The sequence below is a fragment of the Ascaphus truei genome, chromosome 4 (genome assembly GCF_040206685.1).
Source record: "Ascaphus truei isolate aAscTru1 chromosome 4, aAscTru1.hap1, whole genome shotgun sequence".
NCBI classification, from domain to species: Eukaryota; Metazoa; Chordata; class Amphibia; order Anura; family Ascaphidae; genus Ascaphus; species Ascaphus truei.
Window position 1 is genome coordinate 388,904,676 of NC_134486.1, and position 20,090 is coordinate 388,924,765.

The 20,090-nt window shown below is 46.9% G+C and overlaps 1 protein-coding gene across 5 annotated transcripts in view; it reads left to right on the top strand.

Moving 5' to 3' along the window:
• The window catches only part of SUPT3H (SPT3 homolog, SAGA and STAGA complex component), a 577,858-nt gene that overhangs the window by 39,227 nt on the left and 518,541 nt on the right, over nt 1-20,090 (top strand). For 4 of the 5 annotated variants that reach the window (XM_075598554.1, XM_075598553.1, XM_075598555.1 and 1 more), the window contains one exon: nt 15,061-15,156. In XM_075598554.1, coding sequence (XP_075454669.1) covers nt 15,092-15,156 — 65 coding nt within the window. In that variant the 5' untranslated portion in view covers nt 15,061-15,091. Of the gene's footprint in view, nt 1-8,008; nt 8,168-15,060; nt 15,157-20,090 lie in introns of those variants that run through there. The other variant, XM_075598552.1, reaches the window with a different exon arrangement.

Here is a 20,090-nt window from a genome sequence, read left to right on the forward strand (position 1 = left end):
ACACACAATGCACACACACATGCACACACACATGCACACACATATACATACACACACACACACACACACACACACATGCATACACATACACACACACACACACACACACACATGCACACACGCACACGCACAAAGGCACACACACACACACATGCATACACAAAGGCACACACACACATGCATACACAAAGGCACACACACACAAAGGCACACACACATGCATACACAAAGGCACACAAAGGCACACACACACACACACACACACACACACACACACACACACACACACACACACACACACACACGCATACACAAAGGCACACACACACACACACACACACACACACACACACACACACACACATGCATATACATACACACACACATACACACACACACGAGACATGGATCGGGGTAGAAGGGGGACAGACCGTCAGGGGGCGGGCGCGTCACTGGCCGGGGGCGGGCCAGTGACATCACGGAGCTGGTTCGCCCTCATTGGGCGAACCGCTCACGTGACCGGCCTGTCTCGCCGGCAAGCGGGGGAATTTTAAATTCCCCCAAGACCTGCGCTTCCGCAAGCGCGCGGAAGCGCAGGTGAGCCCCTACTAAAGCCGCTCTAATTGCGGCTGTAGGGGCTCAGTGCTGAGCGGGAGCGCGCCTCAGCGCGCTTCCGCCAGCAAGCAGGTAACATGTCCGGGGCCTTAGGCTGCGCTTATAGTGCCGGCTGCGGTCGCTGGAAAAATCAAATTGAGATGACTTCCAGCGATCGCGACCAAGCTGTCGCTCCGTCGCGTCGCGCTTACTATATGCAACGGCGGCAATGCATTTGTTGTGACGCGACATCGCGCCGCCGGCACTATAAGCGCAGCCTTACACAGCATTTCAGCACAGCCTGGGTTAAAAACAAGGTGTGTTGCCAGTAAACCCGCTCACAGACAGCAGTTTGGGCCTCCTGGGTCTCATCATTGCGAGGCTGGTTACTTCCATGCAACTTCCATACATTTTGCTAATTGTTTTCTTTGCAGCCCCTAACGGGTTCTGTCCCAGTGGGGCGAGTGTCACAGTCTGCGCCCCAATCATAGATAGTAGGGTTGGGGGGGGGGGGTAAAGGGGAGAATATGGGGATAGCACTCTCGCTTCAGCTTAATGTAAGGAATCAATGATCAGACACAGGTGCAAGTCATAGAACAGCTGGCTAGAGAAGGCGAGATGAGTGAGCGTGTGGTCCATTTCTCATTACAGGTAGCCCTCGCTATCCAACATTTAACTTTACAACGAATGGCATATCCAACGCATTACAATGCAACCCTATGGGCCGTTTTTCGACGCCTGAATGCGTTATCCAACGCTCACTGCCACTGATTAACACGGGACTCACTTTACAACGGTTTCACTATCCAACGCTACTTCCAGAACGGATTCCGTTGGATAACCGAGCACTGCCTGTACTGGCTGATCCCTATTGATAATAACTATTGCATTTGTGTGAATAACGCCTGGGAAGGTGCAGCCCTATTTAGCAATAGATTGCAGTTGCAGTAAAGCTCCAAGGTAAGATATGAACGCAGGAATTCAGCAAGCTCCAATGTGGGTTATTGCACTCTGATGCTGTATTAACTGCTATTGACGAAAGGCAATTAACACCAGAACGGGTTGTGATTCCTTGCATCGGAGCTTGAGAAATCTTTCCCAGGGTCCATTTCTACTTCGTAGAGCTCTGCCATAAAACACCTTCCAGCCTCTAAATGAATAGGTGGTTAAGTGTCTTCCAAAGCCAGAATATGCCAGAACATGGCAAGGATATATGGCCCTGTATGCTTAATAGCTTTACACTTTTATACATGTAGCTCAATTGCAAAAATAATAACCACAATAAATATAGTATAGAAATTCATATTTCATTTGAAGAGTTCATACTGATTAATGAAAGCAGCAAAGTGTCAATGATCATGACAAAAATAAAAAATTCTAACTGCCGCCATTTTCAAGGGGGTACTAAAATTAAAAATCATATACTGTAAGTGCATTTCAGAAGCAGAAAATTATCACAGGATTTCAACGAAAAAAATATCACACAGTCACTTGTCCCAGACCCATTATATCTTAGCATACAGTGCTTACACTGCAGCCAGGGATTCTGGGTAATGACATCGGACTTCAGAAATAAATCGGGATAAAGCGGTAACCGGCCTTAAAAAACAAAACAACATATGGACAAGGTAAGCGGCGCTGTGCTTTTGAAAAAAAAGATGAACTAATTTTCACGCTAGCCTTATACGTAAAGGTAATTGTTGACGCAGAGAGGGGGCTACATTAGTAGCACAGTGGTGCCTGCAACAAGTTATAGATAACAAAAACAAACTTGCCAATCATCCACTAAGCGGAAATATCTTAGGCTGAGTCCATGCTCCCTGCTTGCTCGCTGAGGCGTGCTGAGGCTCAGGGAAAGCGGGTGCTTTCCCTGGCCTTGCGGTTGCTTACTGCACGCGCTGTCAGCAGGCCGCCAGGGGGCGGGCGCGTCACTGGCCGGGGGCGGGCCAGTGACGTCATGGAGCTGGTTCGCCCTCATTGGGCGAACCGCTCACGTGACCGGCCTGTCTCGCCGGCAAGCGGGGGAATTTTAAATTTCCCTAAGACCTGCGCTTCCGCAAGCGCGCGGAAGCGCAGGTGAGCCCCTACTAAAGCCGCTCTAATTGCGGCTGTAGGGGCTCAGTGCTGAGCGGGAGCGCGCGTCAGCACGCTTCCGCCAGCAGGCAGCAAACATGGCCGAGGCCTTACTCTCATCAACTTTTACCCCAAGAGGACATTATCTCATTTTGTAATTTTGTGCATGAAAACACAAGAACATATTTTCTTTGCCTTGTGAACGACGAAAATAGCGCTGAAAAAAATAAATATTTTTTTTTTTACACGGTCGTGCTGTATTTCTCAAAACATTCAGAGGATAATTTCCAGCCTGAACTCGGACATATTCACCATTTGTACGGCAGCTACATCCGGACTCACCGCAAAGAAATGGAAAACCAGATGCTGCGTGGGGATTTGAAGTTACGTTTGTTTACTAAGGCTATCTCGTTCATTTTCCGTAGACATCTTAACATTTGATACAACTTAGCTTTTCACATACAACATTTTTGTATATGCAGATATTTTTTTAATTTTGGAAGATATTTTTAATTTACAGATTTTTATACTTCCACAAAGTATTGTTTGCTTTTCCATTCTTATAATTAAAGCACATGTCCCCCTCCCCCCCCCACCCCTCCCTCCTCTGGGAGATTTAGTCATGGCTAGTGCTAGGTGTAGTGCTGGTTACCTGTTTGGCACAGGAGAGCTGAGGGTCCCGCAATGGTGTGGGGGAAAACAGGCAGACCTTTAGGGATTCCTCTGGTTCATCTTCCTGGTGACAGCGCCTCCAGACATACGGGGCTTCAGCATGACTGAAGGAGGTCCCATTATGACAGTCCTTACTCATAATACTCCCTCCACACAGATGTAATGGTTATGCTCACCACAAACCAGGGCCGGACAGTTTTGCTGAGGTGGGGATAGATATACACCGACCTTAGACCACAAAGCCGGGTCCAGGTTGCGTTGTCCGTAGTCGTGCATAGCCGAGCCAGGGTTGGAGAAAGCAGGGTAATCTGTAGACAAGCCGGGGTCAGGGTAGGCGGCATAGGAGCGATGGTCGCGGTCACCAGCTGGGGTCAAGGCGGGCGGCATAGGAGCGTAGTAGAGGTCACGGGCCGGGGTCGTCCTCAGGAAACTTGAGCGGAGCTGCTTCAGCGTAGAAGGGCTTCTGGAAGGAGGGAACAGGGGATCCAGTGCTTCAGCACAGAACAGCTCTCCGTAACCGGGTGCAGCTGTGGGTAGCGGAGGCTACTGGAAGGATACTGGGAACAGGAAATGCAGATAGGCCACAGAATCACTGAGGGATTCAGTGTAGCCGCTTCAGCGCGGCGAAGTCTGCCAGGAACTAGAAGCTTTGGCAAGAAGGCCAAGACAGGCCAAACAGACGTGCTTGAGGCAAGCACAGTTACTTTGGTTGAAAGGCTATGTTCAGCAGTTTCCTGGGGGGAAGGGCAGCAGCTAAATATCACAGGTGGCCAATGAGACCAGAGCTGCATAACAAGCAGGCTGCAGAGTAACACCAAGACCAGGTGATTCAGATTTCAGGTTCAAGGAGGAGCTGTCTGGAAGCTCCACAGTCCTGCAAGAATGAGTTCCAGCACAACTCAGGAGCGGATCCCTTACAACAGACTGCCGCGGAGCCAGAAGTATAACTGAGGGTGATCTTTATTATAGCAGTCACTGTGATGTTGTTACAGCGAATGCTTTAGTTGCTACGGTAGATCCCTGGCTTCTGAATGGTATTGGCCTGCAGGTAATCATGAGGCCTTTCTGGATGGCATTAGTGCCTCAGTCCACGAGGGACTGAGCACGTCTCACTCCCAGCCGGGAGGAGAGCTTGGAGCTCCTACCCCCTAAAGGGATAGTCTCGAACCCCAACCACCGACTAACAAGAACTGAAGGGCTCACCCCTAAGAGGCTGAACTTCATTCTACACTTTAGGCACTTCCTTCCTATAGCTCAAAGAGGGATGGCCCAGCACAAGCACCACCACTTCTGTCACTCAGGAAGTCAGCAGGAGGAGGGGGAAAACCCCATGGGACAGCCTGTCACTGCCTGTGTCTTACTAGATCTTACATGACAGGGTAGGCAGAGAGCTAGCTGGACCAATCACCGCTACATAATATAGATAGATATGTTATAAAGCTTTCAGAAATGATGTCTTAAAAGCTTTGTAGAAACATATTCTCTTTCCCAGAAGCACAGTCATTCCTTTATAGAGCCACTTGTACCATTGTTGGGATTACAGCTTCCCTTATACTGAAGGTGATGGGAAAATGAAGGGCCTTATTCTATTTGCTCCATAGTGCCTGATCGCTCAATTATTGATCGAAAACTCCCATTAATTCCAGTGGAAGATTTTCTCCGATAATGGCCTAAATTAGCCCGTCAGACTAAGGGTATACAGTCATTCTTCTTATAAACACGCAGTGTGCATCTAATCTCGCTAGTCTTAAATACACACTTCTTATATACATTCTGATTGCAAACTCTATTCTCATATGCACGCAGTATGCAATCTCTCTATTCTTATACTTATTCCATATGCAAACTCTCTATTCTCATATACACGCAGTATGCAATGTCTATTCTTATACTCATTCCGTATGCAAACTCTCTATTCTCATATGCACGCAGTATGCAATCTCTATTCTTATACTCATTCAGTATGCAAACTCTCTATTCTCATATGCACGCAGTATGCAATCTCTATTCTTATACTCATTCCGTATGCAAACTCTCTATTCTCATATACACGCAGTATGCAATCTCTATTCTTATATTCATTCCATATGCAAACTCTCTATTCTCATATACACGCAGTATGCAATCTCTCTATTCTTATATACATGCAGTATGCAATCTCTCTATTCTCATATACACAGTTCTTAAATACACACAGTAGGCAATCTGTCTATTCTTATATACACGCAGTATGCAAACTCTCTATTCTCATATACAGACAGTTGTTATATACACGCAGTAGGCAATCTCTATTCTTATGTAACATGGTATGTCCCATAATACCTCTCTTATCCCCACAGTCTATCTGTGATGTAAGTCCCTAGTAGGTTCAGGGCCTTCATGGGTTAATCTAGGGACCACTGACCCCTTCCGCCCACTTGTAAGTGATGGAAGAAAGGTGGTGACTCATGGCCTGTGTATGCCTATCAGTGATGGGTACAGTCCATGAGTCCGCCCCTTCCTGAAGCTAACCAGTGGGTGTAGCAAAGTTAGAGCAGTCTTGCTGTGCCTGCGAAGGTGAGAGCATGGGCTGTCAGACTCTCCCATGGCGTGGATGAGCTGGCCCACCTCAGGCCTGAGGACCACCAAGACTCAAGGCCCCATACTATCGGGGCAGCACCATCCTGAAGTCCTGGGACTTTGGACCTCAACAACTATGCTGTGTGAAGAGCTGCTGCAGCATGTCCAATAAATCTATTTGTTCACTATACCTCTGCCTGGGTGTCAGTTCCTGGGCAGGAGGGGTAAGGAGTGTTGTGGTGGGAGCTAACATCCTGCATCCCAGGAGCCCATCACAGGTGGAGGCACTGAATCAATGAGCAAGAACCCAGAGACCACCCAAAAGCCTGTCCTGTTGCCCCTTACCATGGCGGCAACTCAGTTCTCCTGAAACAGCAGATATACCTCAGCACCACACTAAGTGACCCAAGTGATCTAGAACGGTGCTAAACAACAACAATGTGGAATAAGTGAATAAAAGTGAATAAATATAAATAGGTGTAATGTGTATTGGAAAAATTCTCAACCTTCAAAGGGAATTGTACAGGTTCCCTAATAGCAACAGTACATCCAGCTCCTCCCTCTGGTAATTCAGTGTTACGGCTGTAGAGAACAGGGTGCGGCTTGGCTTTCGCGCCAATATATGCTTTGCTGTGGAGGGTTTTTGTCACTTTTTTTACTCACCATAACTTAACTAAGTATGGTAAACCCCATCCTCATTGCTTCATTGCATAGCCAGTTAACCAACCCCACACTGATGAGACCCATTAAGGTCGAAACAGCTGTCTGTGGGTGGGTTTTCTGGCTATGCATCTTAACCCTGGCTGTGCTCAAAGCTGTGACCATGCAGCTAGCTTAAGCCTATAGGGAGCCATGTATAAAATGGGTTTTGAAGCAAAAAGTGGCACTGTGTGCTCATTTGCACGTCATTTCCCAGAATCCCTTGCTCCAGTGGAAGTGCTGTGTGCTGGGTGATAATGGTGAAAGATGGGGTTGCAGACCTAAGACATGCAAATGAGCATACAGTTATATTTCCATTTGCTATATGCTTTGCTGTGGAGGGTTTTTGTCACTTTTTTTACTCACCATAACTATATATATATATATATATATATATATAATGCTTTTATTTGTGCGAGCTTTCGAGATACACTGATCTCTTCTTCCGGCGATGTTACACACACACACACATATATATATATATATATATATATATATATATATATATATATATATATATATATATATATATATATATGTAACATCGCCGGAAGAAGAGATCAGTGTATCTCAAAAGCTCGCACAAATAAAAGCATTTCGTTAGCCACCGAACGGTATCATCTATTTATTTTTTGATTATATATATATATATATATATATTTTTTTTTAAGTGCTCTTGGATTGCCTCTTTAAAAGCATATGTGCTAAATATACAATTTCATATTTGTGCAATAAATGATGGGACATAAAGACAAGTACAATTGCTATCTCTAAATCTAGTGTGATCCATATCAAATTTATGTTTTACAAATATAGATGCTATCCTTATAAAAATGATACATTGATGTGTATGATAAATTACAACATAATCTGTATATAATTTTGGTGTTTATTCATAAAAACTGAATTCATGTACACATTTAATGTTGGTCCAATAATGTCAGTATAATATCAGTGTGTAAAATAAAAGGACATTTGTAATTGTAACAATTGTAATATTAAAAGTGTAATGCTGGTTCCTTCTGCAAAACCAGCATATTTGCCTAAATACAGTGGGCCCTGCGTAATATCAGCAGCAACGTGTCATTTTAATGTCGTTCACATGAGTGGGACACTTGTATTTAGTTAACACGTTGATGAGTAATAACACTGATTTGCAAGCAACAAATAACAGCACAAGCTGCACAAGCTGCACGGGTTGCACGAGCTGTACAATCCGTACAACCTGCACGAGCTGTGCGAGCTGTACAATCTGCGCGAGATGATTCAGTGTGATCCCTGCTGCAGCTAGTCTGAGGCTCACTACACGCTGGACTGCTGATGCCGGAAGTTCAAGGGTCGGTGCTGGAGTTTTTTCTGGTTTCCCATTGGCTGCAGGCAGCCATTGTTAGTAAGGGCATAAAGCTGGACGGCCCTGTTTGTTGAGGGCACACCCACTGCATGTTGATAGGGGCAGCCTGGGAAGGATATTGTCTCACTCGGGCAGGCCGGCCTGAGAGCAGCATAGGGAGCTGCTGCTTCACTGACTCAGTGTCTGGGGAGGGTTACAGCAGGAGGCTATTTACAGGAGGTAAGTAACTGTGAGAGGGAGCTGTATATCCCTGCACACTGTACAATCACAGATTATCCTCTGACTGTATAGTATAGATACTATGGCAAAGTCCCACCTCCCCCCTGTAACTTGCTATCACAAGTTCTGCAATCATCATCCATCTGTACATAGTGCATGTATGCAGTGTATTAATGAAAATGCAGGGGTTACATTTACCATGCAGAGATACTGTACCATCATTAAGCATGGCAGTAAACATACTGAGAAGCACATTCCTGCCCCATCAATCGTATTAACCTCTACAGTATGATCATCATCCATTTTGCTACCTCAGGAGAAATGTTTATGTTGAGTCCCATAATGTGAGAGGTGTTTGTGTTTGTGTCTGACAGTTAGTCAGTCAATATACCCAATAGCTAAAGACATGTATGCAGCCACCCACATTTGTTTTCGGCAGTGGATATTCACAGTTGAGTGCAAATAGCCGCACGGCTATTCGCACTCAGTAGGAAATAAAATGGAAAAAAATAAACATCCCTGCCAGGAATCGAACCCTGGTCCACTCTGTTAATGGCCTGGAGCATAACCATTGAGCTATAAGACGTTCTGATGCTTTCAAGTGAATAAAGGCATAGAAATCCAATGACATTACAGTGTTCATAACAGCTCGGCTATTCGCACTCAGTTAAGTTGAGTGCAAATAGCCGCACGGCTATTCGCACTCAGTAGGAAATAAAATGGAATAAAAAGACCGAACACTCTCCTATTGACATTCTGTACCCCCTGCATCTGTAATCAGCGCGGCTTTAGGCTGAGTCCCCAGTCAGCACTGTGACACGCGCCCGGCGGGGGGGCGGCGCATGCACAGCGCTAGTCCGCGATCTGCGGTCTGAGGGGAGAGAGAAAGTTTGTGACGAGGGGGTGTGGCGGTAGGTTTGCGGGGGCGTGGCCATGACGTCCCGCGGCAGGTTCGCCCTCATTGGCTGAACCGCCGGCGGGGGCGTGGCCACGCCTCCGTCACAAATGCCAATCTGAAACTCCCCTGCCTGCCTGAAAACCTGTCGCGCACCGCTGGGGAAAGGTGCGCGACAAGGTAGGGACTGGGACTGGGACCGGAGGAACTGGGTGGGCGGGGCTTGATCGCACAGGCGTGCGCGGTAATAGTTAGTGGGACCACAGCCTTAGGAGCCGCTTCCGCATGCGTGCGGAGGCGTGTGGAAATGCAGGCGACAGGCAATTTGTGGCTAGGTGCACGCTCATCTGGCACTGAGCTGGTTCGACCTCATTAGGTGAACCGCTTACGTGACGCACTTGGAGGCGGCAAATTCAATTTTGCTTGCTCTGCAAGCGTCTCAAGCCCCGATGCTCACCCTGGCCAGACACATAAGTCCTCGGCCAGGGTTCCTGCTGGCGTGCACCCGCTTTCCCTGGCCTTAGACAGCACGCCGTCTGGGGGTGCGTCGGGGGCGTGTCGGCGGGCGGGCCAGTGACGTCACGGAGCTGGTTCGCCCTCATTCGGCGAACCGCTCACGTGACCGGCCCTACGCGCCGGCAAGCTAAGAAACGAAAGATTTCTAAAGATTTCTTAAGACACGCTTCCGCAGGCATGCGGAAGCATGCGCGAGCCCCTGCTAAAGCCGCTCTCATTGCGGCTGCAGGGGCTCAGTGCCGAGCAGCAGCGCGCCTCAGCACGGGTCAGCGCCTAAGCGATGACCATGCCCGAGGCCTAAGGACTCGGGCATGGTGCCTCGGGCCGCGCTCCTGCTCTGCCTCGCCTGCAGAAGCTGGTGCTTTTTTGTGGCCTGACAGGTGAGGCAGTGAGCGCGCTTTGAGGGCGGGGCAAAGGTGTGGCAGAGGTGGGGCGGGAGGCGGGGCTAGTCCCTCATCCCCATTGGATGTTTGCTGTCACGTGACCGCTCCTCCGCTCCCCTCAGCGCGTATATTTAAACTTGCCTGTCGCCTGCATTTCCGCACGCATGCGGAAGCGGCTCCTAGAGCTGCGGTCCCACTAACTATTACAGCGCACGCCTGTGCGATCAAGCCCCGCCCACCCAGGTTTTCAGGCAGGCAGGGGAGTTTGAGATTGGCATTTGTGACGGAGGCGTGGCCACGCCCCCGCCGGTGGTTCAGCCAATGAGGGCGAACCAGCCGCGGGACGTCATGGCCACGCCCCCGCAAACCTACCGCCACCCCCTCCCGTCGCAAACTTTCTCTCTCCCCTCAGACCGCAGATCGCGGACTAGCGCTGTGCATGCGCCGCCCCCCCGCCGGGCGCGTGTCACAGTGCTGACTGGGGACTCAGCCTAAAGCCGCGCTGATTACAGATGCAGGGGGTACAGAATGTCAATAGGGGAGTGTTCGGTCTTTGTTTTTCCATTTTATTTCCTACTGAGTGTGAATATCCACTGCCTTTGTTTTCTGGGACAGAGGATATGCATGGGTAGTTTATTTAAAACTAACCCATTGTTTTAACTTGCACATGCAACTAGTGTTATTGCACCTGCTGGCGCGGTCCCGCGGATAACCGGGCATGGTAGTGCCATCCATTTTCAGTGCACCTATTTCAAAACAATGGCTTGCTTCCCCCCGCTTGTGCGATATTTTGACTATTCCTGTCTCCCTTGTTCAGCTGCCTGTAATTCTCCTGTTCCAGCAGCTAGCTGCATGTGTAAAGGAAACATTATTGCTACATATGTCCCTAGCACAGCCTTAGTTGGTTGCCCTGGCAACCTTCCAATCTCCTTAGATAGAAAGGTGGTGTAGTCCAGCTTGCTCCCCTGCCTTTATAGCAGTTACTTTGGTCCTTAGACCCTTCCTGCCAGCCACAGGAACATGTGCTTTAACCCTTTCCGGTCGAATGTCGGAATATATCCGACAAAATATTTTAGTACTTGCGGTCCAATGTCGGATTTCCCCGGCAGCCTCACAGACCCCCCAGCCCGACACTGATCAGATCAGCAGCAGCAGCAGAATCTCCGGCAGCCTCACTGACCCCCCTCCTCCCCCCCAGCCCGACTCTGATCAGCAGCAGCAGAGTCTCCGGCAGCCTCACTGACCCCCCTCCTCCCCCCCAGCCCGACTCTGATCAGCAGCAGCAGAGTCTCCGGCAGCCTCACAGACCCCCCTCCTCCCCCCCAGCCTGACACTGATCAGAGCAGCAGCAGAGTCTCCGGCAGCCTCACAGACCCCCCTCCTCCCCCCCAGCCCGACACTGATCTGATCAGCAGCAGCAGCAGAGTCTCCGGCAGCCTCACAGACCCCCCTCCTCCTCCCCCCCAGCCCGACACATCAGATCAGCAGCAGCAGAGTCTCCGGCAGCCTCACTGCCCCCCCTCCTCCCCCCCCCGGTGCGACTGTGCGCATGCAGGGTGCAGTGTGACTGTGCACGCACAGGGTGCGGTTTGACTGTGCGCGCGCAGCGTGCGGTGCGACTGTGCGCGCCCAGCGTGCGGTGCGAGTGTGTGCGGTGCGACTGTGCGCGCGCTGGGTGCGACTGCGCGAGCAGAGTACGGTGCGACTGCGCGCGAGCAGGGTGCGGTGCAATGCAACTGCGCGCGAGCAGGGTGCGGTGTGACTGCGCGCGAGCAGGGTGCGGTGTGACTGCGCGCGAGCAGGTTGCGGTGCGCGTAGTGTGTGTGCGGATCGCGCTATAACGTGGTTGAGCTATATGTGGGTTTTTTTTCGAAAATTAAATTAGACCTGCTGGCGCACTTAGTAAAAATTCATTGGACCGCAAAGGGTTAAGATCTAACTAGCTGGCTTAGTGTGAGTACATGCTTCCTCCACTACACCCCTGCAAGGCCATCCTTTTTTACTGTCCACCCCTCCCCCCCATAACAGAGCACCTTCACATAGAGAAGCACTCTCTCTCACCACACATTACCATCTGCAAGTACCCTTTATATTTGTTTTTGACTCCCCCATTAAAGTTGAAGAAAATAAAATGGCTCTGTGTGCTCTCAAAAGGGGATGAGTTAAACCACTGGACTCACTCGCATCCCACATGTGATCCTGGTTCCAGAAGATGCATGTCCCGCTGCAATGTGCCAGTGGGAGGTATAATAACTTTGCCTACATTTGTATTTCTATGTGTCCAATGATGGACTAAAATCATCTTCATGTTCAATGTTTAAATAAAACTGTAATTTCGCTTTATGCATTTAAGAACTTGCAATAAAAAAAATTCTCATTTTTCTTATTCACAGACTTGACAGTGTACAGCATGTTCACAATGACACAAATGCCGCCGCACACACCACCTGCTACCTACCAATTACTTTTCTTGCTTCCAATGCAATTTCCATCACCTACCAATATTGCATGTTCCTATAGAATTAAAGCTAATGCATGCTCAATCAGCTGATTTGCCTTACTCGTCCCCTTCAATGGAACAAGTTCCCCCACCACATCCAATCTGCCCCCACCCCTAACTATCTTAAGAAGCCAACACAAAACTCATCTCTTCTCCATCCCATTACATGGTCCCCAGTTACCCTCCTTCTATCCCTCTCTCACCTTGCCCGACTCCCATGATTTGCCCCTACCCTCACCCCTTCCTAAAGTCTCTCGAAAGCTTGTCTTATAATATCTATTGTTAGTCCAAACTAAAAAAAAGTATCACCTAATATCCAAAACCCTCCAATGTCACCGACCTACCCGATCCAATCGCCTCCACTGTCAGACCCATCACCATGCCACTGACTAGACTAAATCCAGAGAGCTGACCCCAACCCCTGCCCACCAAGCAAGCTCTGAATGCACCTGACCCATAGCCCGACCATAATGTTCCCACCGCAAAGACCTTTTAACAATTCCTCTATGCATCGCATAAAATGCCCCACCATTGTTTTACTAACTAATGTACAGAACCCTGGATAAGGACACTATGGAAATATTTGAACCATTTGTCTGCCTAAGTTAAATGCAGACACTGGCCCTGGGCAGAACAAAAAGAAAGGATAGCTCAGTACAGTATAAGGTTTTTCTGCAGGGGAACATCACATCTTTACAGCTCGGCAGCACCCGCATCCAAAATCGCTGCCATAATGATTTGATCCTTCCAAAATGACCAAACCGGATGGTTACAGTGTAGCTGGCTGCAGCTTACAACGTAACTCAGTGTATTTTTTTGTTTTGTTTTGTTTAAATCCCTTTAACGCTTCTCAACTTACATGATATTTCCATCTGGTTTCACACTTGTTCCTGACAAATACAACACACTCCAAAATAATTCTTCCTATCCCTCACGTAATAAACAACTAGTTGTCATAACTATCCTACCTAATAAAACTGCCTGCGTAAGTAAGAAGATACAAATATATAGGGTTACTGAAGATTTCATGTTGGAAAGCTTGCTTCTGCTTTTCTACATTTACACTTGGACACAGTAACACAGTTGAATACTGGGAGGCCGTGGTTTGGTGGGAAGTAGAGTAGCTCGGTGGATGGAAATGAATGTAGTATGACCATATTGTACAAAGGAGTAACGTTGCTGCCTGGAGTACCTTCCTTACCTGGGGTTCATCAAATCTCAGAGGAAATTAATCCCATTGAATGTCAAAGCCGGGAGACCTTATCGAATGAATAAATCCCACTCTCTTCCCCGAAGGAAGGAGCATTTCATGCTGGGTTTAAAAAATATATATTTTTAATAACATGATTGAAGCGGGGAGTCCCACGAAGTTGAATCCCATTCATTTCAGTTCTGGGGACCCCCTGCTTCCGGCGGTACTTGCCTCCGAGCCGGGATCTCCTGCAGTTCTCAAGTTTAAAGCGCCTGCGTCTCATGAGCCGATAGGAAGCCGCACCGGGTGACGTTACGGCTTATTATTGGCCCACAGGCCGCGGAAGCTTTGGAAAGCGGCCATAATGTAAACCCCGGAAGCACGGGGTCCCCAGAGCTGAAATTAACGGGGTTCAGCTCCGGAGACCCCCTGTCTCAATCCTGTATTACATATTATTTTTTTAAATGGCTTGGATTGCCTCATTGCCATATGAATTGAAAACACAAGATGAGGGGCAAATGTAAAAAATGTTCCTCTAAACTCTGATGCATGGCCATTAAAGGTTCGGGATCTCCCCCCATCTCTTTATACTTTAGTTATCTTTTAGCTACAATACAAATACTTTTTATGACGACTTAAAAAAGATGAAAGAAAATACTTCAAGGCAGCTCTCCGTTTTATGAGAAGAGAGAAATCTTCTTAGGGCTCCAGATATTAACCCTGTTTCTGCCGGAGGGATGTGGGAGGACTTAAAGGAGCAGTTTCTTTTGGCTATATATATATATATATAACGGTATTTGCTACTTAACATCTCACAGCCATAAAACACTACTAGTACATTAGTACATGCGTCAGAATATTTAGCATGACGGGTAGCTTTAGGCATATGTTTAAAGGCTCACACCTAACTTGGGTCACAATCCTGAAGTGATTGGGATAGAATTACAATGCAATTCTTGACACTGACTGACAGCTCGCCATTTGTTAGACGAGTCTGAAAAACGCTCGGGTCCCATCAACATTTCTCTAGAATAAAAGACTACAGTAGGGCCACGCTTCTCGGCGTTCCGCCAATACGGCGGTACTTTTTCATGACTTCAGTCATGTTTCTGCGCATGCGCAGAAGGGAACGCCGACATTGCGCATGCACAGAAGGCTGCATTCTGAGGTGGAGGGAGAAGGGACGGGATATCGCCGATGAACATAGCTTTTTTTGTGCAGAGCGCACAAATGCTATGTTCCGCTTTTCGGCGGGGGCCAGGAACCGAACCCGCCATATGAGTGGGGCCCGTCTGTACTAGAGTTTTTAACAATGAATTTTGTAAAAAAGAAACAGTTTTTTTTTTTGGATTATCTGAGCTGGATTTGCTACTTCCTCCAAACCAAACCTGTGTCTTCTTTCTCCAGAGGAGCCGCAGCGCTGCAGTGACCAAATACAATGTCATCAGGCGGGAGAGGAGCGGGGAAGTCTGCAAGCTTTGTCCCTGAGCTCCAGAGCATGATGTAAGTACGGATTTGCTATACATTTCCTCAATGGGCCCTGTTATTCTTGGTAAGACCCTGCATTATGTGTCATCTAAACTAGAACAGTGGCTATCCAAACAAATTGTGTAACTGATGAGTTTGCAATAAAATACTCTTCTATCCCCTATGTATGGATATATAGATATATATATATATTTCGGTTTAAAATAACATTTGAACTCCTACAAACAATGGCTTAATTTGTTTTACAAGTATAACAGGGATGGTCCTTGATGAGGATGATGCTTACAACTGTTTAAATGGATGGTTATCGCGTTTTAATTACTGGTACAGGTAGTCCTCGCTATCCAACGTTTCACTTTACAACGAATGGCATATCCAACGCAACCCTATGGGCCGTTTGTGATGCCGGAATGCGTTATCTGACGCTCACCGCCACTGATTAACACGGGACTCACTTTAAAACGGTTTCACTATCCAATGCTACTTCCAGAACGGATTCCGTGGATAACCGAGGACTGCCTGTATTTCTAGACTTGCAGATAAGCAAATATTGATTTTATATATATATATATATATATATTTTTTACTACCTTGTGTAATACAGTGTTCAAAAATGCATATCGTCCTTTTATTTGCTAGTGTGCATTGTATGCAGAGATTTGCATATGGAGGAGTTTCTGCATTCTGTGCAAGCCGCATTATACCCTCAATGAATCCACATTGCCTGTTTGAACATTACATCTGGATGTTTCTTGAAGCATTTTATTTATTCTTTGCCCTTCCATGAGTACACACTTTTGTGACTGAACAATGATCGATCTCTCTTGGAAGTGTCCCGTTTCCTAGACGTTCTCATACTTGGTTTGCTTATGCATATAAGCTGTCCAGAGGGCCTTCAAACTGTCAACGAAAAGGGTGTTGATGCTACGTTCAGCGCAACACAATCTGATGGTGTGTTACAGTGCTTTTCAAACCCCTCCTCGTGACCCGTGGCCACATCAGGTTTCTGAGGCAATCACCTAACATGCTATTAATATGCAACAAAAAAAAGTTGATACACCAAATCTATTCGAGTAGCATCTTCTCTATCCACCTTTTAAAACACACCTGCTTAATGAACATATGAGTAGCTCCTTGCTGATACTATACACCTCATACGTAAACCTTGGCCCCTTGCAGACGCACTTACCAGAACGCCCTCCTTCTGTCTCTGTACATTCTTTCTACCTACCAATTAGATTGTAAGCTCTTCGCAGCAGGGACTCCTCTTCCGAAATGTTACTTTTATGTCTGAAGTTCTTTCCATGATTTGTTATTTATAAGATTGTCACGTGTATTACTGCTGTGAAGCGCTATGTACAATAATGGTGCTATATAAATAAAAACATACATACATCTTCCTCCCCCCCCTGCCCCCTATTCCACCAAAATCCGTTTGAAGATTGGGCACTAAAAATCAGTGCAGATTAATTCACATCCGCCATTGGAAACAATCTGTTTGGATTGTTAAAAATCTGCACCCGGATGAATCCGCAGAGAGGGGGAAACGGTATCTCCCGTTCCGTCGTGGACTAGTTCGGATTTTTAACAATCTGGCCACGGATTTCGGATTGCTCTCTAAAATAAAAATCCGAAACTGCGGCTTTGCCTTTTTGATACTGACCCGCGGACCAAAGGGACGGAATCGGCCCATCTGTGGCGGATCCAAATCCGCAAAGAAAAAAATGCTCGACTCTGGTCACGAGGAGAGGTTTGCAAAAACACTGTCAAATCTATTAAAGTGCTGGAGAGGCTCACAAAGCAGAGATGGTAAAACTCGTAGACATGCAAAGTGTCAGTCTTTCTTTTAACAATTAGCTGGTTTTTCGTTCAATTCTAGGAAGGAGTTATTTTACATAAACCTGCTGTAACCAAATATGAGAAGTTTTTTTTTAATGGTAATTGTATCTAGATGGGGGGGGGTAGTTGTGGTGTTTGTGTCTGGATGGATGGTAGTAGTGGTGTCTGTATTGGGAGGAGGTATTGTGTATGTACATATTGTGGGGGTAATTATTGTGTATTTATGGGGGGATTTTGTCGGTTTTGGGGGAATTTGTGTGTGTGTGTGTGTGTGTGTGTGTGTGGCCAGGGGAGGAGTGGTAAACGAGTGTGAGGAGGGGATAATTGAGTGATAGCGGAGGGGGGGCGAGAGAGCAACAGGGGGGGGGGGGGGGAGCATGAGAGACAGAGGGGGGAGAGAAATACAGGTGTGGAAGGGGAAGTCTCGCAAGGCCACCGACATGAGATGGGGGGAGGGGGGAAACTTTAGTCCTGGGCCCCGGGAAATCTGTCGGCAGCCCTGATGGTAGGGGCTAATACAGTAGGGGAATTCGAACATGCATGGGATAAGCATAAGACTAAATCTGATCTTCCTCATCTCCCAGTGCTGCACAGCACAGACTAATGTGTTTGTCAAGCGAATTGAACAGTCTCTTCCTCCTGTTTGTTTATAACTCCCGTGTGTTGTTTTTTTTCTTCCTTTTTTCTTTTTAAATGCATCAAAAGCACATGGCGGATAGAATTTGGGTAATTGGAAGCATGAATTAAACAGAACAAATTATTCCCACAAATGAATGACTAATTGCTTCCATTGCATTTGTGGGCCAATGTGTCCTGTAGGTCACATTACACTGCAATGCGGATAGAGCTTTTAAAGCCGCAAGCCCCCCCCCCCCCCATCCCCCCAGAATCGGTGTAACTCCTACAATGTTAGTATCTTGCCTCTGACTGTACATCACTTCTTTAATAAAAAAATAAAAAAAACATGCTTTTCTGAGTCTCTAGCTTCTGTGGTTACCATGGTAACCTGACTGCCAAGGCGTCGGCGGGAAGCCTCATTTTAAGCTCCCGGACACTTAGTGCTTCAAACCCTTATATCTAATGAATGAAGCATCAGGATTAAAAAAAAAAAAAAAAATAACTTGTTGGAAAAGCCAAGAAGTAAATCATAAAAGACATGACTTTAAAAAAAAAAAATATTTATTTACACACCTGTTGGCCTATGGAAAATAATATTTATCTTAAACAATGATCTCACTCTCTCTCTGTTTTTAGAGCATAAATAGGGAAAATTAATACATTTAAGTAGTGTAATGTAGGTAACGGACGTTATGATCTCTGAGTTTAACGGGTATTCACTAAGCTAATTATATGCAAAAACACCAGCCATTAGTAATCTCATTAAAATATGCTTAACGCTATGTCCTCCTCCCTCCAAATAAAATATGGAGAAACACCTGTACTACAAAAGGAGCGCACCGTGGATACCTGGGAGATATGCTAATGAAATATGCAAAGTATATTTAAATGTCTCACACCCCACACCTAAAAGATTTCCATCAGACCTACTGTATACTAACAAGCCTAAGGTCTCTTGTGAAGAAGTGTCAGTCCCAACAGGATGAGAACCCACAACCTCTGCTATGCAGAACAGATGACATTGAACTATCTCAGGTGCTGGATAGATCCCCTCTCTGCTTACTTTAGAGCGTGTGCAAACTGGGGGGCATGCCCGAGATTCTCTGTGGGGGCAGAGGCCCAGCGCTCTTCCTCAAAGCATTTAAATTAAATACCGGGGAGCGCACGCAAGGCCTCTAACTCACCTGATCTCTGGTGGCTTCTGGCAACACTGCTTTAGAGTTCTGCTGCTCACACCTGTAGCTAATCATACTCGAGGATACTCTCCTGGCTTCCTTTTAATAGCAGAACACTTGCAGGTATGAGCAATAGAGCTCTAAAGTGTACTGTGAGACTATAATGGTTATCTCTCCCTCTTCCCTCTCTCTCCCTCTTTCCTTCCCTCTCTCTCCCTCTTCCCTTCCATCTCTCTCCCAAACCCCATATTCCAGTGTCTGTATGGAGGAACGCCACCTTTAACATCCGGTTAAATGGAGCAACCTTTAGTGGATATCTGATGTTAGGCCGAACGACTCTTTTTTTGCAAATAATTAGCACCAACGCCCTCAAAAAAATAACCATGCGTTATTTAATAATTAGCACTGGGTTAACATTATGTTATTTGCTTTAGTGCATAGGCGTTATAATTAACCTAGTGTAGCCTTCCTGCTAGGGACTACTAGTAGTTTAAGGTTTTAAGGACCCTTGAGAGTTAACTGTGTGGGGTCACACACAGTTACAACCCTCTCCATCATGTGATACAGGATGACATGCAGAAAGGATAGCCAATCCCCAGTGGGTCTTGGGATCAGTGATGTCACCATAGGGAGTTGGGAGTATGTGTGTGTGTGTGTGTGTGTGTGTGTGTGTGTGTGTGTGTGTGTGTGTGTGTGTATTTCTGTATGTGTGTATGTGCCCCCCAGTGTTCTAGAATCTGGTTCCTCGAGAGTAGCAATTTGAGAGGGCCTCGTTGTAAGTTATGCAAATGTTTATAGCTATGTGTTGTAGGGATGTCCTGTCACCTTTATTGTTTTCACTTGGGGAACCTGCCCTATACAGATAAAGCCTATGATAGCGAACAGAGATTGTTCTCTGACAAGAAGATAAGGAGACGGCAAGGGCTCAGCAGGGAGTTCTCACATTAGAAACTCCAGAGCATAATTGAATCGAGCCCACCAGAAGGTCCCTTGTGAATCCCCAATCCAATAGGTATGGACGTGGTAGACGGTGCAGAGAGTGATGGGATATTGTTCCCTGAAGATAGTGTGCTCCCCACCGACAGGTCCTTTGTAAACTCCCGATCTGATAGTATAAATATAGATGAAGAATGCCATCCACAGTAAAGGGACACTGTTACCTGAGAATAGTCTGTCCCATCCCCCCACCCCCCCACCCCCCCACCAACCAGGTCCACCAAGTACAGGGCATTGAGGAAGTTATATAAGGGATTTCCAATCCAACATTATTAAAGGACACAAGTATGAGTACCTCCCCAGCGTATGAGTGAGAGCTAC